Source organism: Netta rufina (assembly GCF_964035555.1).
Source record: "Netta rufina genome assembly, chromosome: 3".
In the NCBI taxonomy this organism is placed as follows: Eukaryota; Metazoa; Chordata; class Aves; order Anseriformes; family Anatidae; genus Netta; species Netta rufina.
Window position 1 is genome coordinate 93,407,446 of NC_140125.1, and position 27,980 is coordinate 93,435,425.

The window sequence follows — 27,980 nt, forward strand, 5'->3', positions numbered from 1 at the left end:
CTATTTTTGATGAAAAAAAGTTATGAAATGTTACAATGAGGAATAGAGAGACTCTATCACTGTCAAAAGCAAGTGGTCTCCAGTTAAGGTAGACTCGCGGTTGTGTGATTTCCAGCAGAACTTGCTTCTCTAATAATGCTAGCAATCTCTCCCCACATTTATTCTCAATCCCAGGATCTTCCATTCTCATTGATCTTCTATGTTCAAGTTTCCATCTTTTCAGTAACAATAAATTGAGTTTGTGTACCTTGGCACTTCTGGCGTTTCACGGTGTTGTTTCATTTCTTTTTCCAACAGCAAAGAATGTGGCAGAGGCAATTTTTATAGAAAACTATAGTAAATGAAGGCCATTTCTGATCTCTGGCAAAGAAGCCCTTCAATGCTGTTTGCTTAATAGCTTCACTCTAACCTAAGTATCTGCGTGCACCTACTGGGCATGCAGCAAATAGTCAAGCCTGAAAAATAGCCAAATAACAAATTTGCCAAGGCAGCAGGAAGTGCACTCTGCTCTAAAGGTAGAAGCCAGTTAAGCAGTTGTAATAAAAAGCAAGAGTCAATATTAAGAGAGGAACATGGTAATCACGTTGTTTGTAAATTTGTGATTTCTGGTGTGCATCATCAAAACAAGAAAGGAACAAAGCAAGTGGCAACTGTTCTACATGAAACCAGTGGAAATGCAACTCATTTTTTGCTTTTTCATCTAAATGCTGTTAGATTTGGAAATGAAAGAATAAAGGAGAAGGAAGTGCTTAATAAAATGGCACTTTGGGAACAGTAGCAAAAAATCATTAATTTCATATTTATGTTAGTATTAATGTTCTACATTTTGAAGGCAAAAAGGAATGAAGATGAGTAGCTGTGTCAGTGTTTGTTGTTTTCTTCTGTGGTTTAAACCTCATTCTTGTTTACTTACCTAGCTTCTACCTACTTTACTGTGCTGGTGTTTAAGTTCTGAGAATTATATATACAACTACTCAAAGCTGCTTTCTCTGTATATAATAGTAAACAGAGAATAAATGTTCCTTGATAGTGTCACTGTCTCATTATACAGATTCTCATACCAGGTTACCAAATGCTGTTTTACAGACTGTTGTTCAGAGGAAAGGCAGAAGAGTACAAAAAAAAGGAGAGGAAAACTTAAAAATAACTTAAAAACTTAAAAATATATATATGTTTATAGAATGTACTTCAAAATTAACATGTTAATTATAAAATTAAATATTAATATAAACCTGAAATATCAGGAATATCCTTTTTTTTTTTGCTTCATCCTGAATTGTTTGCTGTTTGTTACCTTGTGTGTACTCAGTTCCTGGAAAACAAAGATACGGTTTTTGTCTTGTAATCAGATAGTAAAAATGGTGAAAACTCTTCATCCACGCAAAACTGCTGTCTATCTTCTGGTAGGTTTCTATTGTTGGATAGAAACAGCAGAATATTGTTGAACCTTTTACTGGCACCAAGTTGGAGGAAGGGGGATGTATGTAATTAAAAGAAATTGCTGGTTAACAGCCTGAATGAGTGCATGACTGTAAGCCTGTGTGCTGTGTCTGTGTTTGCAAGTATGTGCATATGAATATCAGAAAGGAAAGTTTACCCTTTTGGCTTCTGAAACTCTGATAGCTGAATTATCATGTGACATTATGTCATTTTCCTGATCAGTATGTGAAAAGTCTTCTACTAACATGGTGAGGCTGCACCTGGAGTACTGTGTCCAGTCCAGGCTCCCCAGTACAATATACGTACTGGGGAGAGTCCAGCGAAGGGCCACAAAGATGATGAAGGGACTAGAGCGTCTCTTGCATGAGGAAAGGCTGAGGGAGCTGTGACTGCTCAACCTAGAGAAAAGAGCCATGGGGAAATCAGCAATGTCTATAAATGCCTGGAGGCAGGATGTAAAGAGGATGGAGCCAGGTCCTTTCCAGTGGTGCCCAGGGCTGGGACAAGAGGCAATAGGCCCAAACTGAAAGACGGGAGGCTTGTAGCTCTGGAGAAACATATATTGTCATAAATCTCTAAGGACGGTGACTCTCAAAATGGGAATTCAAGCTGAAACAAATAATTAGGTAACTGAATCCAGCTGCTTACCTCACTCCTTTGCTAAAGGTCTTTGTTTCCTCAGGAGGGATGACAAAATAGGTCATGGGTCCTCTTCTCAGTTGCACCAAATTAAAACGCCGTTAATCTCAATCTCTGTTAGTATTATGAATTGCAGATATATTTCTTGTTCTGTTAGATTTGCCACAGGGGCAGTAACATCTACCTGAAAGACAGTGCAGACAACAGTAGGTAGTAACCTGTCAGTTCTCTCATCAAAAATTGATAAAGGTTCTGAATTTTTACTCATTGGTAGAGTTCGTTGTTTCTGGAACACAAATGAAAAAAAAAAAAAAAAGTATCTCATTTTGCTATAGAAGGAAAATTAAATGTTTTGGAAGTGTATGCATTCATAACCTTCTTCAGACATGATAGTTAACATTATGTGATCTATCCACTGCAGGTATGTACTCCTGTGGTCACATACATACATGTCACTAACATCTTGGTGACCTTGGAATTTACACGTACTCCCAAACACCATGTCAGGCAGCTCTCCCTATTACTGTGTTCCTAGCACTGCAGACCACCTTACTAGCAGTTCTCTGTGTCATTCCATAGCTTGTATATGCCACACTGTTAGCCTCTGAAGACATTTTGGGAAGTGAGGGCATTTGTTGAAAGACGTAGTGTCCCAGCTGAGATACTCCTTTCATCTCATGATGTGGGGAATGCTGCATCAGTACTTGATTACCTTAAAAGAGGCTGAGCTATAAAAATAAAACTGTATTTACAATTAAAAAAGAATAAAAATCTGACAATCTAGTTGCAAATGTACCAGTATGATATAAGAAGGTACAAAGTCCTAAAAATGTATAAATAGATTTTCTCATATCCCCCTTCTTCAGCTGAGATTCTTTGGCTTTCTTAGAACTCTGACAAAATGGATCCCTTCTGAATACCATATTCCTCAGGTTGCATTCACTAAAGGAAAGTCTATTTTATTGCAACATTTTATCTTTTATAGTCATTTTTCTTTCTGAAGACCTCCAGGTGTTCCAGATAAATATAATAATTCTCCCTGAAGCATATGTATTTCATCCTTATGCACAGAATAGTCTGATCATCATAGGAATATTAATTCCTTTGATATTCATTTGTCTTTGTTTTAGATAAGGTGATTTCTCTTCTAGTTCAAAGAGAAGATATACAACTCTGTTTCAGCTTCTCCCTCTTTTGTGACAGTGTGAAGTGTTTCTTATCTTATTATAGGTGTCCATTGCCACTTAAAAATAGGTGCAAAAATCTTAGGTCAAATGATTGTAGGTTTGAGCTATTAATTATTGATATGAGAAGAAACAAAACTACAGAAATTAACTGACTTGGACTGAAAACTAGTTCATGGTAATCTTTCTCTGATGTGTTGTAAGACTATATTGTATTAGCTTAGCAAAGTGCTCAATAAATTTAACTTCATTATCACTCTGAAAAAGGGAAGTGCTCTATTTTACAATGAGATAAGTTGATTTCTGCAGTTAGTTGATAGTCTGTACTAGATAAGAACATCAGCCTGTTCTCTAGATTTCACTCCACATCCTCTAATTGTCTCAGGGCAGTACATTTTTCAGGATGTTCATGGAGAAGGCACTGCATCCCATTAATGAGAGTGAACTAAGTAGTAAAATCCAGTAGTTCAACTTAACTGAGAACTGCAGTAGCAAACAAAATAAGTAAATCATGCAGTATACTTATAACCAGAAACACTGCAATTGTTTATGAAAAGGCAAGGCATTACGAGCTATAACACTTAGGGATGTCCATCCTTACTTCAAAATTTTCGTATCACTTCTGCAATGCAACATTGCACTTGCTTAACTGCAAGGCAAGAGGAATTTTAAAAGAGGGATCTTGACCAGGGATAAACTTCTGTAAGAACGGTAAGGGAGCTTCTCAGTACCCTTAAATCTTTCAGACTTAGTGATTTTAAAGCTCTTATTTAATCCGTGTGGCTTAGCGAACCATTCTCAGCCAGAGCAAAACGGCAGAGGCATGAGGAACTCATGGTGTAACACTACAGCATGATTTTCCCACTGCCAGTGCCTTTAGACTTGGAAGCAGTGCAGGAGGAGCGTGAATGCCAGCTACGTGGGCGGCTGGCTCTGCTGGAGTCTGGGACCAGGCATTTGACCAGCCAAGCTCCCAGTGCAAAGCACAGCAACCCAGGAGGTGCTGTACCCACACTGGGCAGCTCAAAGATTAGGTGTGAGATTGCAGGCTCAGTGCAGGGGACTGGAAGAATTCATACAAGAGAGCTACCAGGGTAGCAAGTTTTGCAACCCCTGTAATTTGAGTTGCTGGAAAACATGAGAAATGAGGAGCAGAGCTACAGAGTTGTGCTGCTTTAGGCAGTTTGGGGATTCTTTTCCCCCCTCTTCTGTCTGTTTTGTTATGCTTCACCATTCTTGTTTCATGAAAGTTTTGTGATAGTGTTTCAATATCCGTGACAGATATGATAAACACAGAGTCAGGATATGACCAATAAATTCTTCAAAAAATTCAGTAGAAGTAGTTGCATGAAAAAATAATCTTGATTTAACTTCTTCAAGCCTTTTTTAGTATACTGAATTAAAATGATTTCTACATGTTTAGCTCAATACCAATTTCAGTTTAAAATCATCTTTTATATTAACATTTCAATTTTTAAAAACTTGGTATTATACTTCAGTTTCTGCTTAGGGTTTAATTTCATGACCAGTACTGTTCAAGATGTAAGAGACTTCAGTTCCTTTGTGTTTTATCCGCTTTCTTTTATTTATGGTGGCATGTAGACAATTTTACCAGTATACTTTCCCATTTTTCTTTCCAACTTTAGCACTTAACAAGTACTAGTACAGAAGCTGAAGCAATATTCCTTCTCCTCTATTTTAGGTGTTTTCTTTTATTACTTTTGTTTTCTGAATGAATACCACTTTATATCTTCCTTCACATTTTGAGGTGTCATTAAAGTCTAATAACATTTGTTTTATACTACATTATCTAACAAAAAAATGCATGTGCATTAAAATTGGAGCTGACTAGGAAAAGTATATAAAAATGTAAATAGAATGTAAAATATAAATGTAAATATATATAATTCTAAATGTAAATAAAATGCAGTGACAAACAAAATAAATATGTTGAGGGGGGGAAAAAATAATTCCCCTGTCTCCTTCAGCAACATTTTTCAAAGGAAGGCCTATTTATCTCTAGCTAGTGTCTGTACAAATTAGCCAGAGTCCCGTTGTCCATTTTGCTTGAACAACCACAGTTAAAATGTGCAAGGTTTAATTTTTATGCCTGTGGCTTAGTAATTGATGCTAAAACAGTTTAAATCAGCAAGAATGAAAGTGTTAACTTTTTTTAGTCAAGATGGTGTTTGTTTGGCTAATGTTGATTTTTAACAAACTGGAAAATTTGGTGGGTTGAAGAGACTTGAAAAAATATATATCCTACCTGTAGCATATTGTTTGGATGGCAGGAAAATTTCAGTACTTACTAAGTGGCATACAAGGCAGCATAAGGTCCTGTTGGATTAAGCAAATTCTGTTTGCTTTCATGATTAGAAGATGCTAATTGGGTAGTGTATGTAGTTTTATTTTGTACTGTATTGAATTCAATATTCAAAAACTCGGGAACACGGACCATAAAATGACATTTCCTAAGAACGACTTTCTTCTTTCTCTCTCTCTCTTTCTCTCTCTCTCTCTTTCTTTCTTTCTCTCTCTCTCTCTCTCTATTTTTCTCTATTTCTCTCTTTCTCTCTTTCTGCCTCCCTCCCTCCCTCCCTCCCTTCCTTTCCAGCTCTGGTGTCAGTACTACAGTTCAGATGCAGTAGGTTTAGAGCAGGTTAAAACTGAAGTCGAATTTGTTGCTGTTTGGCCAATCTGCAGAGTTCCAAGCTGGGGGCAGAACTTGCTTTATTTCATGGTTCAGTATTGACCATTTCATATGCAAGATCCAAAAGTAGAGTAGACAAACTGTTAACTCAGGGTTGATTTTATATATAAATTTCCAAACTGTGTTAGTAAATATAAATATAAATAAAAATGCTAATAAGGGTATTAAAAAATGTGTACCTGGGCCATTTTGTGTATTTTTTAAATATTACAATTTGACAAGTCTCACAGACTTTTGCAGAAAGCTCTACAGACAAGAACCCAAAGCCCAAGGTATTTCATAGGAATCAAAAAGATGTGAAAGTTTACTGAACAATGTATTCTGGTGAGATACATTCTCACTATCTATAGTGAGAAATTTTGAGATCTATAAAATTTATCCTGAGGCAAGTCAAACCAGGAAAGATTGTGATGTGCTATGTTTTGCATTAATTATATTTTTGTAATAAAAAGCTCTGATCATAGGCCAACACCTCATTACGCTATTTACGAATCTGTAGCGAAATGACAGGATGCCAGCTCATTTCACTTAGGAACTCAATTCTAGGCTAATTCTACCTAACAGCAGCTCTAATTCGAGCTAGGCAGTAAGGGATGTTAATAAATGGTTTGGCATATATGTGTGAACTTTTCCTACCAGGTAAGTATCTGTACTCATTTTTGTCAAGTATAAAGGGCATTTAAAGAGCATGGTTACTATATGTCAAACATATCTGCATAGTTTCTGAATAGTGAATTGTATTAAATTAAATTTCTGATGTTGCTATGACCCTGACATTTTCAGGCAATTTAAGTATTACAGTTTGTCAGTATATTAATGTATTTTTATAAATGGAAGAAAGTCCACATACATGTGAAGTCCACATTTTAATACTCTTTTCTGCTAAAAACAGCTAGTACCTATTCTCAAAAATAGCAGAATAAAGCATGGTCACATTTTATTTATTTGTAACAATAGCCCTTATTCCTAAATATGTCCAGAAAGACATTAGCTTTTTGTGTAGATAGCATATTTGTATAGATGGCACTCCAAAGGCAAGTGATTGTTTGAGCAGGGTGTTTATGATGTAGTTATGATTACAGAATCAAGAAGAAGCTTCAAAGTATTTTGATATTACTTTAGAGAAATCCATTACATTCAAAATACACAAATATCAAGGTAAGAGAAATGGGTAGGAGCTGTCTGAATGTTTGTTTTGGGGAGAAGGAAATCATGTTATTAAAATATTCACTGATAATGGTGCTTGGGGGAATGTGCAGATAAATGTTTATTCCCAAGCCAAGCTATTAATTTTCTGTTCAGTGTGCAAAATGGATCATAGGTTGCCATAGTGAATTTTCCCCATACTAACCTGATACTCGGAGTCTTGAATGAGCTTAGCAAGGAACAGGAGCTGCCATAAATGTGAAGGCTGTATTGTGTCTGACCTTTCCTTTTATTGCTTTCTTTTGTTTCCTCTGTGTTGTTTTTTTGTTTGTTTGTTTGTTTGTTTGTTTTTTTTTTTCTTTGGCTTTCTTTATGTTTTGTTTGTTTGCTTGTTTGTTTTTATAATCTAAAGAATAAGGATTTTTGTCAAAAAACTTAGATGGTGTGACTGGAACAATCGTGATTATGCTTTTGTGAAACTTCATAAAAATTTAGGAGAGAGAAGAAGAGTTCTAAAAAGAGCTCTTTATGCAGCCAATATTCAAACATTGTTCAATTTTTCAGTTTTGTTTTAGGCAATGTTATGGGTCCCATGTCGTTTTCCTTCCAGAAGTGTGTAACTTTATGTCTTTGCTCATACTAAATTCTCAACAGTTCCTGCATCCCATTAATTTGAAAGTGTTTTTTATTTACTGTTTATAAAAGGAAAAAAAGAATAACAAGCATCTCTTACAAAAAGTAGAAAGTGAAATGTAATAGGACAATACACAGCCAAAGATCACCCACTATTACTTGTCATGGTGGTGGCTGCAAAAGCAAACTGCCAAGCATAATGCTTGGCAGTCCATCACACTTATTTCCTTGCCAAAGTGACTGGCAAAGGAAGGAGAGAGATTGTCCATAATCCATATCAATAGTCTGTGTCAGCTAAATCAAATCAAATAATGCTGTTCTTTTAATATCTGAAGCACATCTGTGAGGAGAGGAATGTCCACATCCAGTCCCTGTGTGGGGCTGTTCTCTCCTTTGGTAACCTCAGTGCTGTGCTCTAACATTTTAGGCTGCACCTTAACGTACTGTGTTCAGTTTTGGGTCCCTCAGTACAAGAAGAACATCAAGGCCCAGGAGGATGTCCAGAGAAGGGCTACAAAGCTGGTGAAGGGCCTGGAACACAAGTCCTGTGAGGAGTGGCTGAGGGAATTGGGGTTGTTTTTTTTTCTGGAGAACAGGAGGCTCAGGCGAGACCTTATTGCTCTCTACAGCTGCCTGAAAGGAAGATGTGGGGAGCTGGGAGTCAGCCCCTTCTCACAGGTAACTAGTGATAGGACTAGAGGGAATGGCCTCGAGTTGTGCCAGGGGAGGTTTAGGTTGGAAAAGAGGAGACATTTCTTCTCAGAAAGAGCAGTCAGGCACTGGAACAGGTTGCCCGTGGAGGTGGTGAAGTCTCTGTCCCTGGGGGTGTTCAAGGAAAGGTTGGACATGGTGCTTAGGGACATGGTTTAGTGGGTGATAATTGGTAGGGGTATGGTTGGGCCGGATGATATTGGAAGTCTTTTCCAACCCTAATGATTCTGTAAAAATTGAGCTGCATGGAGAGTCTGTGCTCCCCACTACAGCCCCCGAGTTCAGCTGTGGTCAGATCCCACCTTGAAGCCTTGCCTAACTTCACACCTGGTCAGTGTGTTAATGTCTGTCTTGTGAAGCCATACACAGCACGCCTTAAACCTTTGCTGCTACAGAAGTAAGCAGCTAGCTCTTAAGGAACTTGTTTGAGCCTGTGCTGTGCAATGGAAAGGCCACTCGTTTTGTTCCTTGTGTGCTGCCTGGCACAAAGTGTTACTTTTCACAATGCCTGACCAGTGCAGGGGAAAGTTGCTTGCCTTGCTCCAGCCATGTTATCCTTACACAGTGCATCCCTCTTCGGGGAGGGAGAGCCCTGCCCTTCCCCGAGAGCTCCTGCTGGGAGCAGCTTTGGGAAGCAGCAGGCAGGAAGCCCATGGGAGGGACAGAGGCTGGGGCAAACCTGAGGGGAACCTGAAGTTCACCTGAAGGGTGGAGGTTACTCTCAGCCATCATGTAGAAGTGACAGCAAAAAGGGAATTTTCCTTTGGGCCCAGAAGCAGCCGTGTGTGTCTTGAACACAGAGCACTGGTGGATTCACTCAGATTGTTCAAAAGCAAGACTAGGGGAAAGGACCATCCATGCAAGGACAGAGTGGGGAGGGGAGATTTATCTATTTAATATACCTTACCCAGCATGTCACAGATCTACTGAAGTGATTGCCATGTTCTAATTTAGTATTATGTGTTCTAGTAAAACCTGGTCTTAAAACCAGTCAGTCTTTTAAAAATCTGTTTTTCTATATGAAGAAAAGGTCAGGCCTCAAGACTCTGGAGAAAGCAAGAAGCCATCACAATATGAAACATGTTTTATTGACTGGTAAGGAACAAGGCAAATGTTCAGGCTAGAGGCCATCATTTATTTTTTTTTATGACCTCTAATAATAAAAAAAAAGAGGGAAGATTCTCTCAGAAAAATCTCTTTCCATGAACTTAACTAATTTTTAACCCCATTTAGTCCTACAGCACCCACAACATCCTATGGCGGAGTTCCACAGTTTAATTTTGAGTTTTGTGAAAAGTACACCCTCTAGCTTGCTTTCATCATGGCACTGATTTATGTAATTTCTTGTCCTTTTGATCCTGTACTGTAAGAAACTGTGAAAGCTCTTCTTTATTCATCTGCACACTACCCTGTTCTAACTCTCCTTGATGGTGGGCTTTCCTGTGTAAAGATTCCTGATCTATATAGTCAACTTTCTGTTCAGAAACTCACACATACTGTGATCCTTATGGTTTTTGCATATTGTGAAATTCTGCTAGATCTCTTCTCAGGATTTTGTTTTTGCTATCCTGAGTAACTTAGCAAACGCTGAGCCACTTGTGAATAAGCTGAAGAGCACAGACCCTAATACAGATTGCTTGGAGACTTTCCAGGACCTCTCCATACTGAGAAAGTTCACTATTTATTCCCAATTCTTGCTGCTTCTATTTTAACCGTTCTCTTAGTTTATTGAAGGCTTTCCTTGCTATCCCAGGGTGACTGAGTTACCTTAGACTCCTTTAGCATAGAAACTTGTTAAAAGCCTTTTGGAAATCAAAGACTATGTGCCAAGGCATCCTTTTCCCGATGTTCAGTGTTCCTCTTGAGAGTTACAATTTTCTTTTTCAGAAACCAGCTAGGCTATTTCTCAGTAAATTATGTTCCCATATGTACCTACTGATGCTGTTCTTTGATGTATGCTTAAATGGTTTGTATGGAATGGAACAGGGACTTACTGGCCTGTAGTTTCTTCTTGCATTCCCCAGCTTGGTCCCCCTTTCCCAAATCATACAAAGCAAAGAACAACCAACCAACCAGCCAAGCAGCAAACCAAACAAAAAGAAACCCAACAACCAACTAAACAAAAATCCCCAAAATTCACATCTTCCATTCCTGTGGTTTGGATGCCATTTGAAGTGATGACCATAGTAATTTTGCTGACCACATGTTCAGCAATTCCCATTACAACTTTTGGTCAAACGCTGTTTGGTGTTTCTTCTTTGCTACTGTTCGCTTTGTTAATTTTTAATTTTAAGTCTGTTTCTAGCGATGTTTCAAATTGAAACAGATCTCCCACTAAAAAGAGTTTCTGGCATGGGAACTTACCAGAGATCCTCTATGTTAATTTTTTATTTGGAGAGCTCATTTATATTTCCTTTTAGAACCCTATCTCTTTGAATACTCCCTTTATACTTTGATGGTGTATTAGTCCTACCTTTCTGGCAGGCTTCCCATTCCTGCTGGGTTTTAAAAAGCATTTAGTGCTCATCATTATGCTTTTAGAAAGTTGTTACTAAAGATCTTTTATTTTTCTTTATCTGGCCTGCTTTATTGGGTTTTCACTGCCAACATTTGTATTATTTTCTATTTTCCTTTGTTTGGACTTCAACTTCTAAAGGATATCTTCTTAGCCATTATGAATATTTTTTAGCTTGCTATTTAAACACCTCAGATTTGTGGGGCTCCAGAGTCTTTTACCTTCTTCTTATTGTTTTTGTTTGTTTGTTTGTTTGTTTTTTGTGTGTGTTTTTTTTAAGTCTCTGATAGCTTGTGTAAAGTATTCATATGCATGGGCTTTGCCCTTTTGGATGTTCATTTGAATGTGCTTTAAGAAAATCCCTTTATTTTTATATAGTGCACTTGTATGAAATTATTACCTCAGTGACTTCTTTTACATCTGTAGGTATCTAAACCTGACTTTAGGAACGAGTCCTCTGCAGTGCTAAGGAACAAGCCAAGACTTGCTTCTTATCATTTCTTATCTCACTTAGGTGGCTCAGGTCATGCCCTCTTCCACTGTTACAGTATTTTCATCTTGAGTAGTCTCTCAGGTCCCTATCAGAATGTGGCAATGTCTTTCATCATCATGGACAGTCCTAGCAGTACTTTTTTTCCTGTTTTGGTGTAAAATGTAAATCCACAGACATGAAATTTATTACAAACCTATGGACTCTTACCTGTTGTATGGCCCCAGAAGCAAGTAAACGTGACCTGGTATGACTAGGAAGCAGTCCCAGTAGCGTGGCCCAGTCCATAAACTCTCAGTAGCAACATTTGGGGTGGATTGCTTAAGCATTATAACATCTGTCAGCACACTGTGTCAGTGTTACTTGTTTAGGTGGCTAGATATGCATACCAATTTATCGTGTGGGGTATTTTCAGTGCCCCTAGTGTGATTCCCATTCTTAGTAGGTCCTTAGGCAGCTTTGAATCATGATTAATGGTACTAGATATCTTTTGAGCAGGGAAGTAGTAAACTTAAAAGTAGATTTTTCAAAGCTTCCTTGTTTGCTATTCCCTATGTCCTGTGTTCATCTATAAAAAATAAGAACCTGATTAAAATTAGACAAGTCCACATTTTGCTGAGGTCTCACGGTGCCTATGGTGCTGTCTGTATGTCCAAAATTCTATGAGTATATTTTAAAAAGTCAGTTCTGCTTATTTTGCTGTCACTTCTTTTCACATTGAGTGTTATTTGATAGAATTTCATTATGAGGAAAAAAAAAAAGGAGACCAGGAGGGTTCTTCAGCAGTAGGCTTAAAGTATATTAAAAATCTTTCACAGCAACATAATGCTTTTGAAAACTGATTACAAAGACAACAAGCATAAGAGCTGTGTGCATTTTTCTCTTTTGTAGATACCTGGACCTGTCTACAATTTCACTGGCTGTATACAAGTCATAGAAATCAATAATGTGGGACCTTTCAACATCTCTAATGCTGTGAGAAGAAATAATATTGACAATTGCAGGTAAACTACCCTCTGTGCCTATTCAAGTCAGAAGAAACTGTGTTGATTTTGCTTTCTTCCTTAAGTGGTGTGACCATTCTAGATAATTTCTACAATGATCAGAGAAAAAAAATATTATATAGATGTATATTGTGCTTTCTTGCTTGCTTCTTAACCCTTTTCATTATGGAAGATGCTTTTTCAGAATAATTCAATTAAACTTGACAGCTTATTTAGAGTGAGCTTTCACCCGCTGGCTGCTGAAACATAAGACCAATGAGATCTGCTTTGTCCAATCTGTGTCTGTAACATCTACAGGGATCTGGGCAGGAAGGAGAAGGTTTCTAAGCAAATTCAATTTAGTTCCTTTTTAAACTTGAGTAATTTAGAATACTATATTATCTGTTATATTATAATCTATAGAATTATAAGCCAAGATGTATTGCAGTTTGTATTGATTTTGATACTTTTCTTCATGTTTAGTCAATTGGAGTAGAATATGGCTGATGCTGTACAGCATCAATAAAAAAGATTTCTTTATTTGAATCAGAACTCAGTGACCAGAACCAGAACTTGCTGGGGGTCACCCAGCTGGAAAGCAGCTCTGCAGAAAAGGACGTAGGAGTCCTGGCAGACACCAAGCTGAACATGAGTCAGCAGTGTGCCCTTGCCACTAGGAAGGTTAATGGTATTCTTGGCTGCATTAGGCAAGGTATTGCCAGCATGCCGGGAGAAATGATCCTTCCCCTCTACTCAGCATTGGTGAGGCTGCACCTGGAGTGCTGTGTCCAGTTTGGGGCCTTGCAGTGCAAGAGAGACATGGGCATACTGGGAAGAGTCCACTGTAGGGCCACACAGATGCTGAAGGCACTATGAGGAAAGGCTGAGCAAGCTGGGGCTGTTCAGGCTGGAGAAGAGGAAGCTAAGAGAGGATCTTACCCATGTCTGTAAATACCTGAAGGGAGAATGCAAAGAAGACTGAGCCAGGATCTGTTCAGTGGTGCCCTGTGCCAGGACAAGAGGCAACAGGCACAAACCGGAACACAGGAGGTGCCGTCTGAACATCAGGAAACCCTTCTGTACTGTGTGGGTGACTGAGCGCTGGCACAGGTTGCCCAGAGAAATTGTGGAGTCTCCTCCTTGGAGGTATTCAAAAGCTGTCTGGGCACAATGCTGGTTAATGTGCTCCAGGGGACCCTGCCTGAGCAGGGAGGTGGGACCAGATGATCTCCAGAGGTCCCTTCCAACCTCAACCATTCTGTGATCCTCTGACTGCAGTCTAGGGCCTGTTTCTTGCAAATACTTGCTGTGAATATATAACAAATTAGGTGAGTAAAAAAAATCATAGTTTGTAGATGAAGTTTGAAAATAGTTTTATGCATAAAAGGATGCTGGAAAGGAAGCTGGGCCTACTGAGTCACCTATCCTGGACAGTGTGTTTCTTTTCCCTCCCTGCTTGTTCCAGAATGCTGCAGATGAGCCTAACAGTGTCCAGCCCCATGCAGCCCACACAGAGCTGGTTCCATCCTGGTCTGAATTGCAGCTCTTCCAGTCTGTGAACACCTGGGAAGATGAATTCATAGCCTGAATTTCCCTGCGTGGTGTGGTTGTCCCATAAGAGCAGACTGCAGGGAAGCCTGGCAAGCATACTCCTGTCTAATTCTCTGCCCTGTGACAAATGGATTTTGTATCTGCCCACATATGGCAGCTTGCATTGTCCCTTGCTCTTCACTTTAGGTATACACAGTGTGCATCCTGACTGCCACCAATCTTAACACATAAATTCTGCTTCCCAGAAGGTGTCCAGAAAGCCCTGCTACCATTCTCTTTTTGCAGGATGGGCCTCCTGGGAAGAGATGTTTTTCTTGAGAAGGAAGGGGAAAGTGCTTGAAGAAAGTTACTTAAATAGGGCAATACTTGTTGCAAATATGAGAAACTGATGGATGCTACAAATCCTGGTGTAGTTACACAGGATTTGCAGAATTCATATGGTTCTGTTGATGCAATATTGCTACACTTGGAGCTGCCTGGCAGTAACAGAGTACTCTATAATGTGACAGACAAAGCACTCCAATTTCCTCGGGTAATAACATCCCTGTATTTGTCTTCCAGTGGCACTGAGTTTTTCTGTTCTTGCTGTAGTCATTTTTCTTTCATTGATCTTCTATCTATCATTGCCCATTTTTAGATTTTTACTCATTTTGAATGCCCCTGCTTTTGCAAACTTAGCCACACTCTCATCCATTTAACCTACTGGAGTTTTTACTTCTTGGTGCCCCCACAGCACGGACTGCTTCATTATTGTGGTGTAGAAGGTCAGCCAAAGGGAGACATGCAGAAACTTCCTAAAGTGGATGGGCTTGTGAGTAAATTTTAAGCTTATGAATTTTTAATAGGTTTGAAATTTACTTAAATGTTCTGCCATTTTTTTTTAACTAGATCTATTTGAATTTTAAAATACCAAAAGGTTGAGCTAATATGTGCACAGAATATTGAGAGCTTTCAAAAACAACTTTTAGATACAGTTCATTAACCTTTTCAAAACTATTGGCATCACTACTTCAGCAGTGTTGATGCTTTTCATAGGATATTATATACTTTATTGTTTATCTCAGGAGATTAATGCAATTTACATTACTTTAAAAAAAATAAGAATTAAGAAATGTAAAAAGTGAAGCCATAACTTTAATTTCACTGGCATATATATCTGACTACCTGCTTTCTAAAGTACCCAAAATATACAGGGCAAGAATGCTGTTTGGTCTTCCAGCTTTTCTTTTTTAATGCAAATGTCATATACTGCAAAGGAGGGAGAACTATTTCAACTTGATAGAACTAAATGGAGATGGGGGCGACATGACAATTTCCTTTTATGTAATTTCAGAAGGTGCTAAATTCTGCTTAAATTCAAGAGGATGATTGGTAAAGGCAGCACTGGGCTATTGGAAATGATCAAAGACCTTAAAACGTGCAGTAATCCTGATCATTCTATAAAATGTACCATTTCTGGATATGTGCAGAAGCACCAAGGTTTCAAGAGTGAGTCTGTAACACGGTTAATCTTCAGGGTCACAGCCCAGATCCTTCTCCTCAGCACAGGTCTCAACACAGCACCAGAAGAGCTATCATTCCACAAACTGGGTGTCAGTGAAAGGCTGGAGATGGTGCAGATCAATTTGATCTGTAATAGATGAGTGAGGATTTCTTCTCAGTTTGGGGATATTTCCCAGACGTGGATTCCACCTCAGTCTGGGGATATTTGAATCACAGTCCACAATTTAGAAAGGGAAGCAGTGCCCAGGGCTAGTGAGAGAAAACAAAGCTAGTGGTTGTACTTCTCAAGGGAAAACAGTTAAGGTTTGTGCTCCCCAAATGACATAATTCATTACAATATCAAAAAGGGCTTGGCCTTCTAAAGGAGCTCTGGATATGAGTTAATTTTTAGTAGGGAAGGCCATGGATTAAGAGAAGGACGAGAACTTGAAGCTCTGGTGCTATGGAGTAGATCTAGGGAACCTCCTGCTCTGCTGAAAGGGGTCATTTCACAACGCTGTGGTAAAGAGCGAGCTTGACACAGTTTGGTCTCAAATCCTTTGTGTTCAGCAAAGTTTCTGGGCTGGGATGGAATAGCCGCTAGAGATCAAGTTATGGAGCATTAGTGCAGACAGTTGGCAGGTTATGTATTATTCTGAGATTGGCCTTCAGAACAAGCATACCCTTTGTTTCTCAGCTGAAGCAGTAAGGGGGGTGCTGTGGTCGTTCTGCTCTGAATTCCTCAAGTAGCATGCAGACTGCTCATGCTCCTTGGTTTCCAGTAGTGCAGACTCACAGAATCACAGAATCACAGAATTTCTAGGTTGGAAGAGACCTCAAGGTCATCGAGTCCAACCTCCAACCTAACGCTAACAGCCCTCCACTAAACCATATCCCTAAGCTCTACATCTAAACGTCTTTTAAAGACTTCCAGGGATGGTGACTCCACCACTTCCCTGGGCAGCCTGTTCCAGTGCCTCACAACCCTTTCAGTGAAGAAGTTCTTCCTAACATCTAACCTAAAACTCCCCTGGCTCAACTTAAGCCCATTCCCCCTCGTCCTGTCACCAGGCACGTGGGAGAACAGGCCAACCCCCACCTCGCTACAGCCTCCCTTGAGGTACCTAAAAAGAGCGATAAGGTCACCCCTGAGCCTCCTCTTCTCCAGGCTGAACAAGCCCAGCTCCCTCAGCCGCTCCTCGTAGGACTTGTTCTCCAGGCCCCTCACCAGCTTCGTCGCCCTTCTCTGCACCCGCTCAAGCACCTCCATGTCCTTCTTGTAGCCAGGGGCCCAAAACTGAACACAGTACTCGAGGTGCGGCCTCACCAGAGCTGAGTACAGGGGGACGATCACCTCCCTAGCCCTGCTGGTCACGCTGTTCCTGATACAAGCCAGGATGCCGTTGGCCTTCTTGGCCACCTGAGCACACTGCTGGCTCATATTCAGCTGACTATCCACCATCACTCCCAGGTCCTTCTCTGCCTGGCAGCTCTCCAACCATTCCTCTCCCAGTCTGTAGCTCTGCTTGGGGTTATTGCGCCCCAGGTGCAGGACCCGGCACTTGGCCTTGTTGAACTTCATGCAGTTGACCTCAGCCCATCGGTGCAGCCTATCCAGATCCTCCTGCAGAGCTTTCCTACCCTCGAGCAGATCGACACACGCACCTAACTTGGTGTCATCTGCGAACTTACTGAGGGTGCACTCGATGCCCTCGTCCAGATCATCGATGAAGATATTAAAGAGGACCGGCCCCAGCACCGAGCCCTGGGGGACGCCACTAGTGACTGGCCTCCAACTGGACTTGGCTCCATTCACCACGACTCTTTGGGCCCGGCTATCCAGCCAGTTTCTAACCCAGCGAAGCGTGCGCCAGTCCAAGCCAAGAGCAGCCAGTTTCTTGAGGAGAATGCTGTGGGAGACGGTGTCAAAAGCCTTGCTGAAGTCAAGGTAGACCACATCCACAGCCTTTCCCTCATCCACCCAGCGCGTCACTCTGTCATAGAAGGAGATCAGGTTCGTCAGGCATGACCTGCCTTTCATAAAGCCATGCTGACTGGGCCTGATCGCCTGCTTCCCCTGCAATTGCTGCATGATGACTCTCAGGAGGATCTGCTCCATGAGCTTTCCTGGCACTGAGGTCAAACTGACAGGCCTGAAGTTTCCCGGGTCTGTCCTCCGGCCCTTCTTGTAGATGGGTGTCACATTTGCTAGCTGCCAGTCAACTGGGACCTCCCCCGATAGCCAGGACTGCTGATAAATGATGGATAGTGGCTTGGCCAGCTCCTCTGCCAGTTCCCTCAGTACCCTTGGGTGGATCCCATCCGGCCCCATCGACTTGTGCACATCTAAGTGCCGTAGCAGGTCACCAACCAGTTCTTCATGGATAATGAGGGCCACATCCTGCTCCCCATCGCCTTCCACCAGCTCAGGGTACTGAGTATCCAGAGAACATCCGGTATTGCCGCTAAAGACTGAGGCAAAGAAGGCATTGAGCACCTCCGCCTTTTCCTCATCTCTTGTAACTAAGTTTCCCCCCGCATCCAGTAAAGGATGGAGATTCTCCTTAGTCCTCCTTTTTGTGTTGATGTATTTATAGAAACGTTTTTTGTTATCTTTAACGGCAGTAGCCAGATTGAGCTCCAGATGAGCTTTGGCCTTCCTAATTTTGTCCCTGCACAGCCTCGCTACTTCTTTAAAGTCCTCCTTAGTGGCCTGCCCGCTTTTCCAAAGCTTATAAACCCTCTTTTTCCTCCTAAGATCAAGCCACAATTCTCTGTTGAGCCAGGCCGGTCTTCTTCCCCGCCAGCTCGTCTTTGGGCACGTGGGGACAGACCGTTCCTGCGCCATTAAGACTTCCCTCTTGAAGAGCGCCCAGCCTTCCTGGACCCCTCTGCCCTTCAGAACCACCTCCCAAGGGACTCCACCAACCAGTGTCCTGAGCAGCTCAAAGTCAGCCCTTCGAAAGTCCAATACAGCGGTTTTACTGGTCCCCTTCCTGGCCTCGCCAAGAATAGTGAACTCCACCATTGCGTGGTCACTCTGCCCAAGACAGCTCCCGACGATCACGTCCTCCACCAGTCCTTCTCTGTTTGTGAAGAGAAGGTCTAGCGGGGCACCACCCCTGGTAGGTTCACTAACCAGCTGCGTCAGGAAGCTATCTTCCACGCTCTCCAGAAACCTCCTAGACTGCTTTCTCAGGGCTGTGTTGTGCTTCCAGGATATGTCAGGGAAGTTGAAGTCCCCCACGAGTACAAGAGCTGATGATTTAGCAACCTCTGTCAGCTGCCTGTAGAATTCCTCATCCGTCTCCTCATCCTGGTTCGGCGGTCTATAGCAGACCCCGACCAGGACACTAGCCTTGTTGTCCCTGCCGATCCTAACCCAAAGGGACTCAACCTTGTCATTCCCAACCTCGAGTTCTACAACCTCGAAAGACTCTCTAATATAGAGAGCCACACCACCACCCCTTCTATGCTGCCTGTCCCTTCTATAGAGCTTATAGCCAGGCATTGCAGCACTCCAGTCATGAGAGTGGTCCCACCACGTCTCCGTGATGGCAACCAAGTCGTAGCCTGCCTGCCGCACGATGGCTTCCAGCTCCTCCTGTTTGTTACCCATGCTGCGTGCATTGGTGTAGATGCACTTCAGCTGGGCCATTGCCTTATCCTCCAGCCTTGCCATTGTTCCCCCTGGCACAGCCCCAACAATCCTAGCCTCAGCCCCATCCCCCTTCCTACCTAGTTTAAAGCCCTCTCAATGAGCCCTGCCAGTTCCTGGCCCAGGATCCTTTTTCCCCTAAAAGATAGGGACCCGTCTGCGGCCATCAGGCCAGGTGCTGAGTAAAGTGCCCCATGATCAAAAAACCCAAGATTTCTGCGTTGGCACCAGTCCCGGAGCCACGTGTTTAACAGGTGAGCTTTCCGTGTCCTCTCTGAACCCCTCCCTGCCACCATAGGGATGGACGAAAACACCACCTGCACTCCCGCTCCATCCACTAACCGACCCAGTCCCCTAAAGTCCCTTTTGATAGCCTTGAGGCTTCTCTCTTCGATGTTATCACTGCCCGCCTGGACTATCAAAAGGGGGTAATAGTCAGAGGGGCGTACCAGGTTAGGAAGCTTCCTGGCAACGTCCCTGACCCTGGCCCCAGGGAGACAGCAGACTTCCCTACAGGTAGGGTCAGGCCGACAAATAGGGCCCTCTGTTCCCCTAAGAATCGAGTCACCAACAACAATCACCCTCCTGTCTTTCTTGGTGGAGGCAGTCCTGAGGCGCGGAGTTGACCTCCTCGCCCCAGGCATCCTCCTGGGAACATTTGCTACCTCTTCCTCACACACCGGCCTCTCAATCTCTAGGGCCTCAAACCTGTTGTGTAAGGGCACCTGGGAGGGTGGGGCCGGAAGGGGAGGGGATCGCCTGCGATGTTGAGCAGGGACCTGTTTCCATTCCTCCTCAGCTCCCAGATCCCCTCCCTCTGCCCGACGGGGACAGGGCAGGGGGTCCGCCCCCATTTGAGGAGTCTCACCTCGGCACCTCCCCTTGAGGCCCTGCAGGGAGTTACTCCAGAAGTCTATCTCCCGCTCACACTCCCTGATGGCCCTCAACCTCTCCACCTCCTCCTTGAGCTCCGCCACCATGCGGACCAGGTCATCCACCTGCTCGCACCTCACGCACGCAGTTTCTCTGCCTCCCGCCGATGGTAGCAACAGGCTCAGACACTCCTTGCATCCGGTGACCTGAACTGCGGCATTTTTTAACGGGTAGTCGGTCTGCGTGTGTACCGACTTCCTGGAGAGCGCGCCGTGCCTGGTGGCGACCATTATCACCTAGCTACGGCTGTTGTTAAGGATGTGTTGTTTGTGTGTAGGGGGAGCGCTCCGCCCTTCCTGCGCGCCCTGCCTGCGCGAACTGCCGCGCTAACTGCCGCGCCACTCCCTTCTGACGCGCCACGCCCTGTTTGCCCGCCCTGTTCGCCGCGCTCCTGGTCGTTCGCGCTCCCTAGGGGCAGCTTTTGAATGGCTGGGGAGGGGGCGCTGCTGGCTCCGCCTTCGCCTCGTCAGCCTCCCTCACGAGGGCTGCCGGGTCCTGGCGGCTCCCTCCAGTAGGCTCGATGCCGGAAAAAATTAGCCCTGCCTGGCCCGATCCCCCGCTCCGCTGCAGAACGCGTCTGCCCCGGAGCCGATCGCCTCGGCAAATGGCTCCTCTTCCATCTTGCTGTAGCATAGAACCTCTCCTGGAAAGAGTCCAGCGGAGGGCCACAAAATGATATGGGGCCTGGAGCATCTTCCCTATGAGGAATGGCTGAGGGACCTGGGTCTGTTCAGCCTGGAGAAAAGAAGACTGAGAGGGGATCTCATCAATGTGTATAAATACCAGAGGTGTGGGAGACAGGGCAACCTCTTCTCAGTGGTTTGTGGAGACAGGACAAGGGCCACAAAATGGAGCACAGGAAGTTCCACACCAACATGCAAAAGAACTTCTTAACGGTGAGGGTGACGGAGCACTGGAACAGGCTGCCCAGGGAGGTTGTGGAGTCTCCTTCTCTGGAGATATTCAAGGCCCGTCTGGACGCCTGCTCTAAGAAACCTGCTTTGGCAGGGGGGTTGGACCCAATGATCTCTCGAGGTCCCTTCCAACCCCTACAGTTCTGTGATTCTGTGAGAACAGAGAAAGGAAACGTGGGAACCTGCTGCCAACACAGCCTGTTACAGCCCAGAGTTCGCCACAACACATGGTACCGTGGGGAGCAGCGAACAGCTGGGAGGGATGGATTGCACTGAGAGCTCATCAGAGCTCCCTTCCATAAGATGTAACTGAGGTGAATTAGGAAATGGCAGAATAATGGTATGGGCAGGAGAATGAACGTAAGCTTGACTCTCCTGAGAGCACATTTGCAGCCCTAAAAGTCCTCTGAGCTATGTGCTTTTGCTTTCAGGAAAGGTTATAATAGAACCATATCAATTAGCAAAGGTCAGCCTCCAATAGGTAGTTTTCCAGAATTACAGTAGACGATGTACTTATCTAAATCTTAGCGAAGTTTATTTTAAGATTACGTTTAAACTATTCCTGTCTCAGAGCTATGAATATACGGGCAATTTTGAAAGAGATTATATAATGCCCAACAATTGAAAATAACAGATCTCTGATGAGATTCTGTTAAGAAACAAAATCTTTTTTTCTTTCCTTTTTCTGAAGCAAGTGAGGTACGTGGGATGTGTTAATGCACTATAACGGTTCTGTAAGTGTTTCAGAAAATGTTGCTGGAATAGATTTGCTGGAAAAATGATTACCACTTTCAGGTGGAGTTCAGATGACAGATATAAATGAAGCTTTGATTCCCGGTATTAAATGCTGGTGTTTACTGCAGCTCACTTCTCGTTTAGTGTCTAAGAGTTAGGAATACTTTATATTCCTGTGTTTACTGCATATAGTAAATTCAAAGGTTCCAAACAAACACACAATATATAAAACATATACATACATATACACATACATGTACGTATATATGACAATTAGTCTTTTTTAAAAAAATAAAAATCCTAACTCAAAACAACACTGCTTGCTGCTTTCCTAAGAGGAGTCCTGATGATGAGTGTAAATGTACAAGGCTGATTTGACCTTGCAGACAGGAGCTAACTAGTTGAGTTCATCACTGCCTATAGCAGGCATTTTTGGATTTATTTTTTTTTAAGACTTTATTTTGCTGTTAATTTATCTTAAGATGTTTTTTTTTTCAGGGTAAAACTGAGCTTCATTTCAGCAAGGACTCCAATTGCTATGTGCATTTAGGGAAGAGGCTCTTGCGTGTGCATTACCCAAGTTCCATTCCATCAAGAGGATTGATGGGTTTCCTAATGTATTGCAATTTTCTCAGAAGCTACACAATATATTTTGGTGTTCTCTAGATGTTTTCAGTAAGCCCTCAGTTCCACTTTATCCTTAGTTATCCACTTCCCAGCAAGTTCTAAATCCCCATCCTTATGTGAGCACTCCCCTTTCCATTCTTTAGTTTTCTGCGATACATTTAAAAACATCTCAACAGACCCCTAACAGCTCTGTGAAATTCATTCTCCTGTGCAATTCCTCATTGTGTCTCTTCCTCTGTGGAACTCCCTGCTTTTTAAGAATATTACAGAACTTTCACAACCCAATGCATCTGACACCAGCTTTCTGAGGGGGTTGATTTCCATCTTCAGAATGAATGACATACTTAGGAAAGGGGAAGGCTGGGACCACTGAAAATTATTTTTCAGTTGGGTGTGAAAGTCAAAAAGTTACCATTTCACACCTCAAAAAGGAAAAGTGCTGTGTTGGTACCTACTGCATAAAGTCCGTAGTAAGAACCCATACAAGACTTAAGTAAGGTTAAAGGTTTTCTTCATATTAATCCATCTAAGCTGAAGAACTTAAATTCAATCAAATGTACAAGCTGGTGGCACTAAGCTCTTTTGTCTACTTACATCTTAGTTTATGAATAAGTGCAAGATGCTATGAGAAGCATTGAGCTTCTGTTACATGTATATGTGAAAAAGTGATTATTCAGACTTTAAGTTATATTCTTTCTCAGCATGAGTAGATATGTTTGTATTTTCATTAACAATTTGGAACTATGTGCTTTAACTCTGAAAAAGCAAAATGTATATAATGCTCTACAACACTGTAGAAGAAAATGATGAAGTGAGTAGTACTGATACTGAGATTTATTTAACAGGTTTTCTGTATTTTTTGTGGTTAGCACAGATTGGTCTACAATGTTCATGAAATACAGAATTGAAGATAAAGCTTGAGAAACATTGATTTGTATTCATCACATATATGGTGCTTGATATGTTAGTAGCAATTCTGTGCAATTTTAACATAGAGAGTGATAACAAGTGTTTTTTCTTCTTTATGCATTTTTGTTACTTTTTTCTCTCTTATTTGTTGCTTTTGATGGCTGATAACCATTTTTGTGTGCTACTGATTGTCCCTTACTCTTTTTCCAGTGCCTGATTTGCTTTTATATACTTTCATCCTCTTTGCTTGATTTGTCCTTTCTGATTACCCTCATCTTTCATTACATTTGTTTTCAATGTTTGCTTTTCCTTTGTGAGTCTTGCTGTCCTGTGCAATTTCTTTCCTATGTGGATGTGTGATTTCTGGGTATTTTTCTGTTTTACCTTTTTTTTTTTTTTTTTTACCTCCTTTGGCATTCTTGTTCAGATGATGACTTTTCACTGATGCAGAAGTCAATGTTGGGTGGAAAAAAGGTGGAAGAGAGAGAGAGAGAGAAGTGACAGAGCTAATCTACCTACTGCTATAAACCTCAATATCACTATAAATTATTGTGTAAGCCTTTAGCTCAGTCTTTTGTAGAATTCTCTGGAAATTGTTTGTGCTAAATATATGCAGGTGAGATAATGTGTCTTTATAAAGATTACATTTTTCTCCTTATTTCTGGAAAAGGCATCCTCTCACCAGCATAACACAAAACTAACACCAATTTTTTTAAGCCAGCTCTCCATCCTGAAAGATTAATAGCAATTTTTGGAACTGTTTATGTTTACCTTTCTTACCTTTCTGCCACTTCAGGCACATGTGTTATACCAACAGAGGACTGTTACAGAATTCTGTGACAGTCACCGTCTGTTCGTGTGCCTGTAACGACCAAGTGTAATGAGATCTTGATTTCTGTTGGCATTGCCAGGTACCTGCATGACAGTTAATAAGACTTAAATGATAGCATGCATTTTTTCTGGCCCGTTTTTATCAGGAAGTCATTTATGAATATATATGTCAGCTTATACATGCCAAAGTATATGTCTGAGCCCCTGTGTTACTGCAAATAAATGATATCTCAATTAAATATTTTGGAAAGCAGTCTGATACAGTTGTACAGAAGGGAAATTTTGAAATGAATAAGATTAATGGATTTTTTATTATTTTTTTTTGTAAAGAAACTAACTTTCTGCTGCTGCTCATGTGCACTTCATTATTTTATTGCATTTGTTTTGTGTGCCAAAAGAAAGATTTCAGTGATGGAGAAATACTGTTTTGCTTCATGTCACATCTTTGCATCTATTTTAGTGCAGTTACATAATCTTGAATATCTCCGGTTACTGGTGAATTTTACTCTGCATGATTACTGAATTTATTAATGCTATTTGTAGCGCTTCTTTCATCCCAAATATTTAAACGCTGCATATAAATTTATCCTTTTGTACATCAGTAAAATAAAGTGCTAAGCTTTAATCAGAACACTCGTACTATAGAACTGAAGACAGTATCTTATCCAATTTGTTACAGAAATAGTTTAGGAAGGAGAAACTTGTGTTAAAGACTTCTGTCACACCAAAAAAATCTTATCAGCCTTGACTTCTTTACACTGAGTGGTAGGTTCAAAGCCACACGAATAGCTGCGATCAGCGTACAAGGCCACTGTAGCCCATCCACAGCCCATTCTTAAAATGTGGAAATGAGAGAGATTGCCTATCTGATGCCTTTTCAGTAGATCATCACATGTTCTTACACAGGAAATAAGAGAGTTAAGGAAATGACAGAGGTCCATGGGCCGGCCTGGAGTGGATAAGAAATTCTGGGAGGCATTGCAGTCTAAAGGACCACACGGTGAACTTCCTGTAATTGGAGCTTCTTCACAATGTCAAAAGCGATCAGAATTAGAAGACTGCAAAGATAGCTTAAAAGCATTTTTGCAGTCTTTCTGACTCTCTTAGCTGTGGATTCTAGGGTAATTTGACAGGTGGAAAGGTGTGGGATTTGAGCTGTATATTTTTAGCTGCAGCAAATGAGGAGGACCCCTTTTTTGCTTTACATCAAAGATTATAGTTTCAGGAACCCTACAGGTCGCTGCAACATTTTGGATTGCTCTAGATTAATGGCAGTGTTGATTAACTTCTACCAAAGTAATCTGAATATTTTTACTTTCCTAGAAAAATCTGTCATCCATGCAGGAATGTACTTGAATATACCTAGCTTTTGAAATACAAAACCATGACAAAAATTATATTAACAAAATCCATTTTTAAGATTTATGAGACTTATTTTCTGATAAATGAATATAAATTTTTGCTGTCATGTTTCGACATGGCTTCCCCATAAAGGCAAAATAATGTTGTAAACATGAAAATGCAAGATCTTGGCTAAAACAAACAAAAGGATTGGGATGAGAACATCCCAGCTTTCTAATAAAATTGAAGCAGCTTCACAAAATAAAACCTAAATTTAAAGTCATTTTTAAAAGATTTTAAGACTTCACCATGTGTTTTTCACAGCATTAGTATTATGATTTGCGATAGCTATTGCAATACACTTTGGGAACTAATGCTTAAGGAAAATTATTTTAGTGACAGGAGACATGAAGTGGAATGGTTTGGTAGTTTCCTGAAATAATCGCTTGGTCTTCTAGCCAGACAGGTATACAAACAGCAAAACCCTCTTCTACTCTGTTGGGGTAGAAAAAGTAATCTTGATTTTTTTGCTGCTTGCTAAAACTTGCAGATGGGTGCTCAATTGGTTTGGCAGAATTGTGCTTTAAAGAGAGTTCCCTGTATATGTGGTCTTAAATTTATTATGAGCAGTAGTTCTGAAAAGCCAAGTATATAACAGGAGGAATTGTCTAAAAACAATTGCGTAATAAAAGAAACTACCTTGCATGTCTTCCTTAACGGGCTGCAGTTGTACTGAGTTTTAGTGCTAGCATTTGATGCCATTCCAATTACAGGAATCTAGAAATAGAGAAAAAAATGGTTTGTTATATACTCACAAATAATTACACTTCACAGCAAGTTTCCATGATTTGCAAGTTATGTGCAGACAGTGCCTCGTAATGGAGATGTAGTTGCTCTTACTATTGTACAAGACTGTACTGTGAAAAGAGGGGCATATTAGAGAGAATAAATAGGGATAAGGCCATACTGAATGGAAGAATTTGCCTACTGGAAGCCTGAATCTGTGTAAGACTTTCTCTTTGCCTTTTTGTTATCTTTGTGATTCACTTCTGAAATTGCTACAGAAGTAATAAGAAATCATGAGTTGCCTTCAACTGATAAAAACCAGATTCTCAAAAGTTTAGAAGTTCAGTTTTATTCTGGCTAGTAGCTATCTGCTGGAATCCATTCTGCATGCTTCATTGTGTCAGTGAATAGACTACAGGACTTCATGACTGATAAAGTGTTTGTGGGTTTGTAAAAATCTCATTTAAGAAAGCCAGAAGTGCCCACCAGAGAAGTACATAAGAATTAGAAAGGATAAAAAGTATATTAATAAGTTCTCAAAGAAATTGGTGATTTAAATAAAAAATGATATGCAGAAAATTATTTTAGGAATTCAGCTGTTTTTTTTCTAAAAGATTACTATGTTCATTATAGTGTATATGAGAGATCACACATGTTTCATGAGGAGAAACACTGGACACAGAAGTTTCTTTAGATCAGCAGAGCCCGGCCTGTTAGAACCAATGGCTGAAAGCTGTGACCAAACCCTCTGAATGGATAATGAAACAAATAGCTGTAACCGTGATGGGCGCCATCATTCCCAGGTCCTCAAATCAAAAATATCAAATAACCTGATAAAATACTTAATTATTTCTTGAAATATATAATTATTTCTTACTGTAATGCATTCTTTTTTAAACGAGTCTGTAAATCAGAAAATATCTGTATTGGCTGATTAAGATATAAACAAGTTATTATCAACAGCTAATAAATGGGCTTCTCTGGGGAGATGCTAAGCAAATTCTATTTTCTTTTTCTAGAGGGAATGGGGATTGTGTAAAGCTGTAATATTAAGTAATGCAATACTAGAAAGATACATCATCCTTCAAGGGACCTTGGTTCTAAAGTTAATAAAACAGTCTTATCCTGTAACTACTTGATTGAAGCAGAAAAACAAATATATTTACCAGTGAAAGAAACATTAATTCCCCTCCAAAATTCATATAAATATTTTATAATTACCTAATTTCTAAAAAAAAGCTAAATCGATTATAAATATTTTATGTTTTTATTTTCTGTATCTGTAACCTGCAGGACCATTTAATCGTATCCTGTCTGACTCTTGCTTTGCAGTACTGTAGATATACAGTGCATCAGTGCCCCCTGCAGCCTTGAAACATTACTATAACATAAGATTTTGATCTTTGTTCAAGTAACTATTGAGAAGAATAGCTCGACAGCTTTGAATCCTGCGGTATTCTTTTCTTTCCTCCTTCTTTCTTTAAAAGTGAAATCACAGCTAGGTAGGGAGAGAATGCTTTAGAAATTTAACCTTAAAATATTGACAGATTTTTATAGGCATGTTCATTAGAAATAAGTATATATATATATTTATGTATATTTATTTTTTTCTGAAGAACTGGTATATAAAAAGCAGAAAGTAGAAGCATAAACAATGCATAACATACGTGTAAACTTTCCCATTTAATAGTTTACAAAACGAAACAGTCTCTCAGAAGATCGTATTCCGCAGGACACAGAATGTTCACAGTATGTTGAAATC

General features: G+C 41.0%; 1 protein-coding gene across 1 annotated transcript in view; it reads left to right on the forward strand.

The window, feature by feature from the left end:
- Positions 1-27,980, forward strand: part of EYS (eyes shut homolog) — a gene marked incomplete at both ends in the record, with an annotated part of 718,966 nt that overhangs the window by 463,086 nt on the left and 227,900 nt on the right. The window contains one exon of the mRNA XM_084285295.1: positions 12,360-12,472. Coding sequence (XP_084141421.1) covers positions 12,360-12,472 — 113 coding nt within the window. The remainder of the gene's footprint in view (positions 1-12,359; positions 12,473-27,980) is intronic.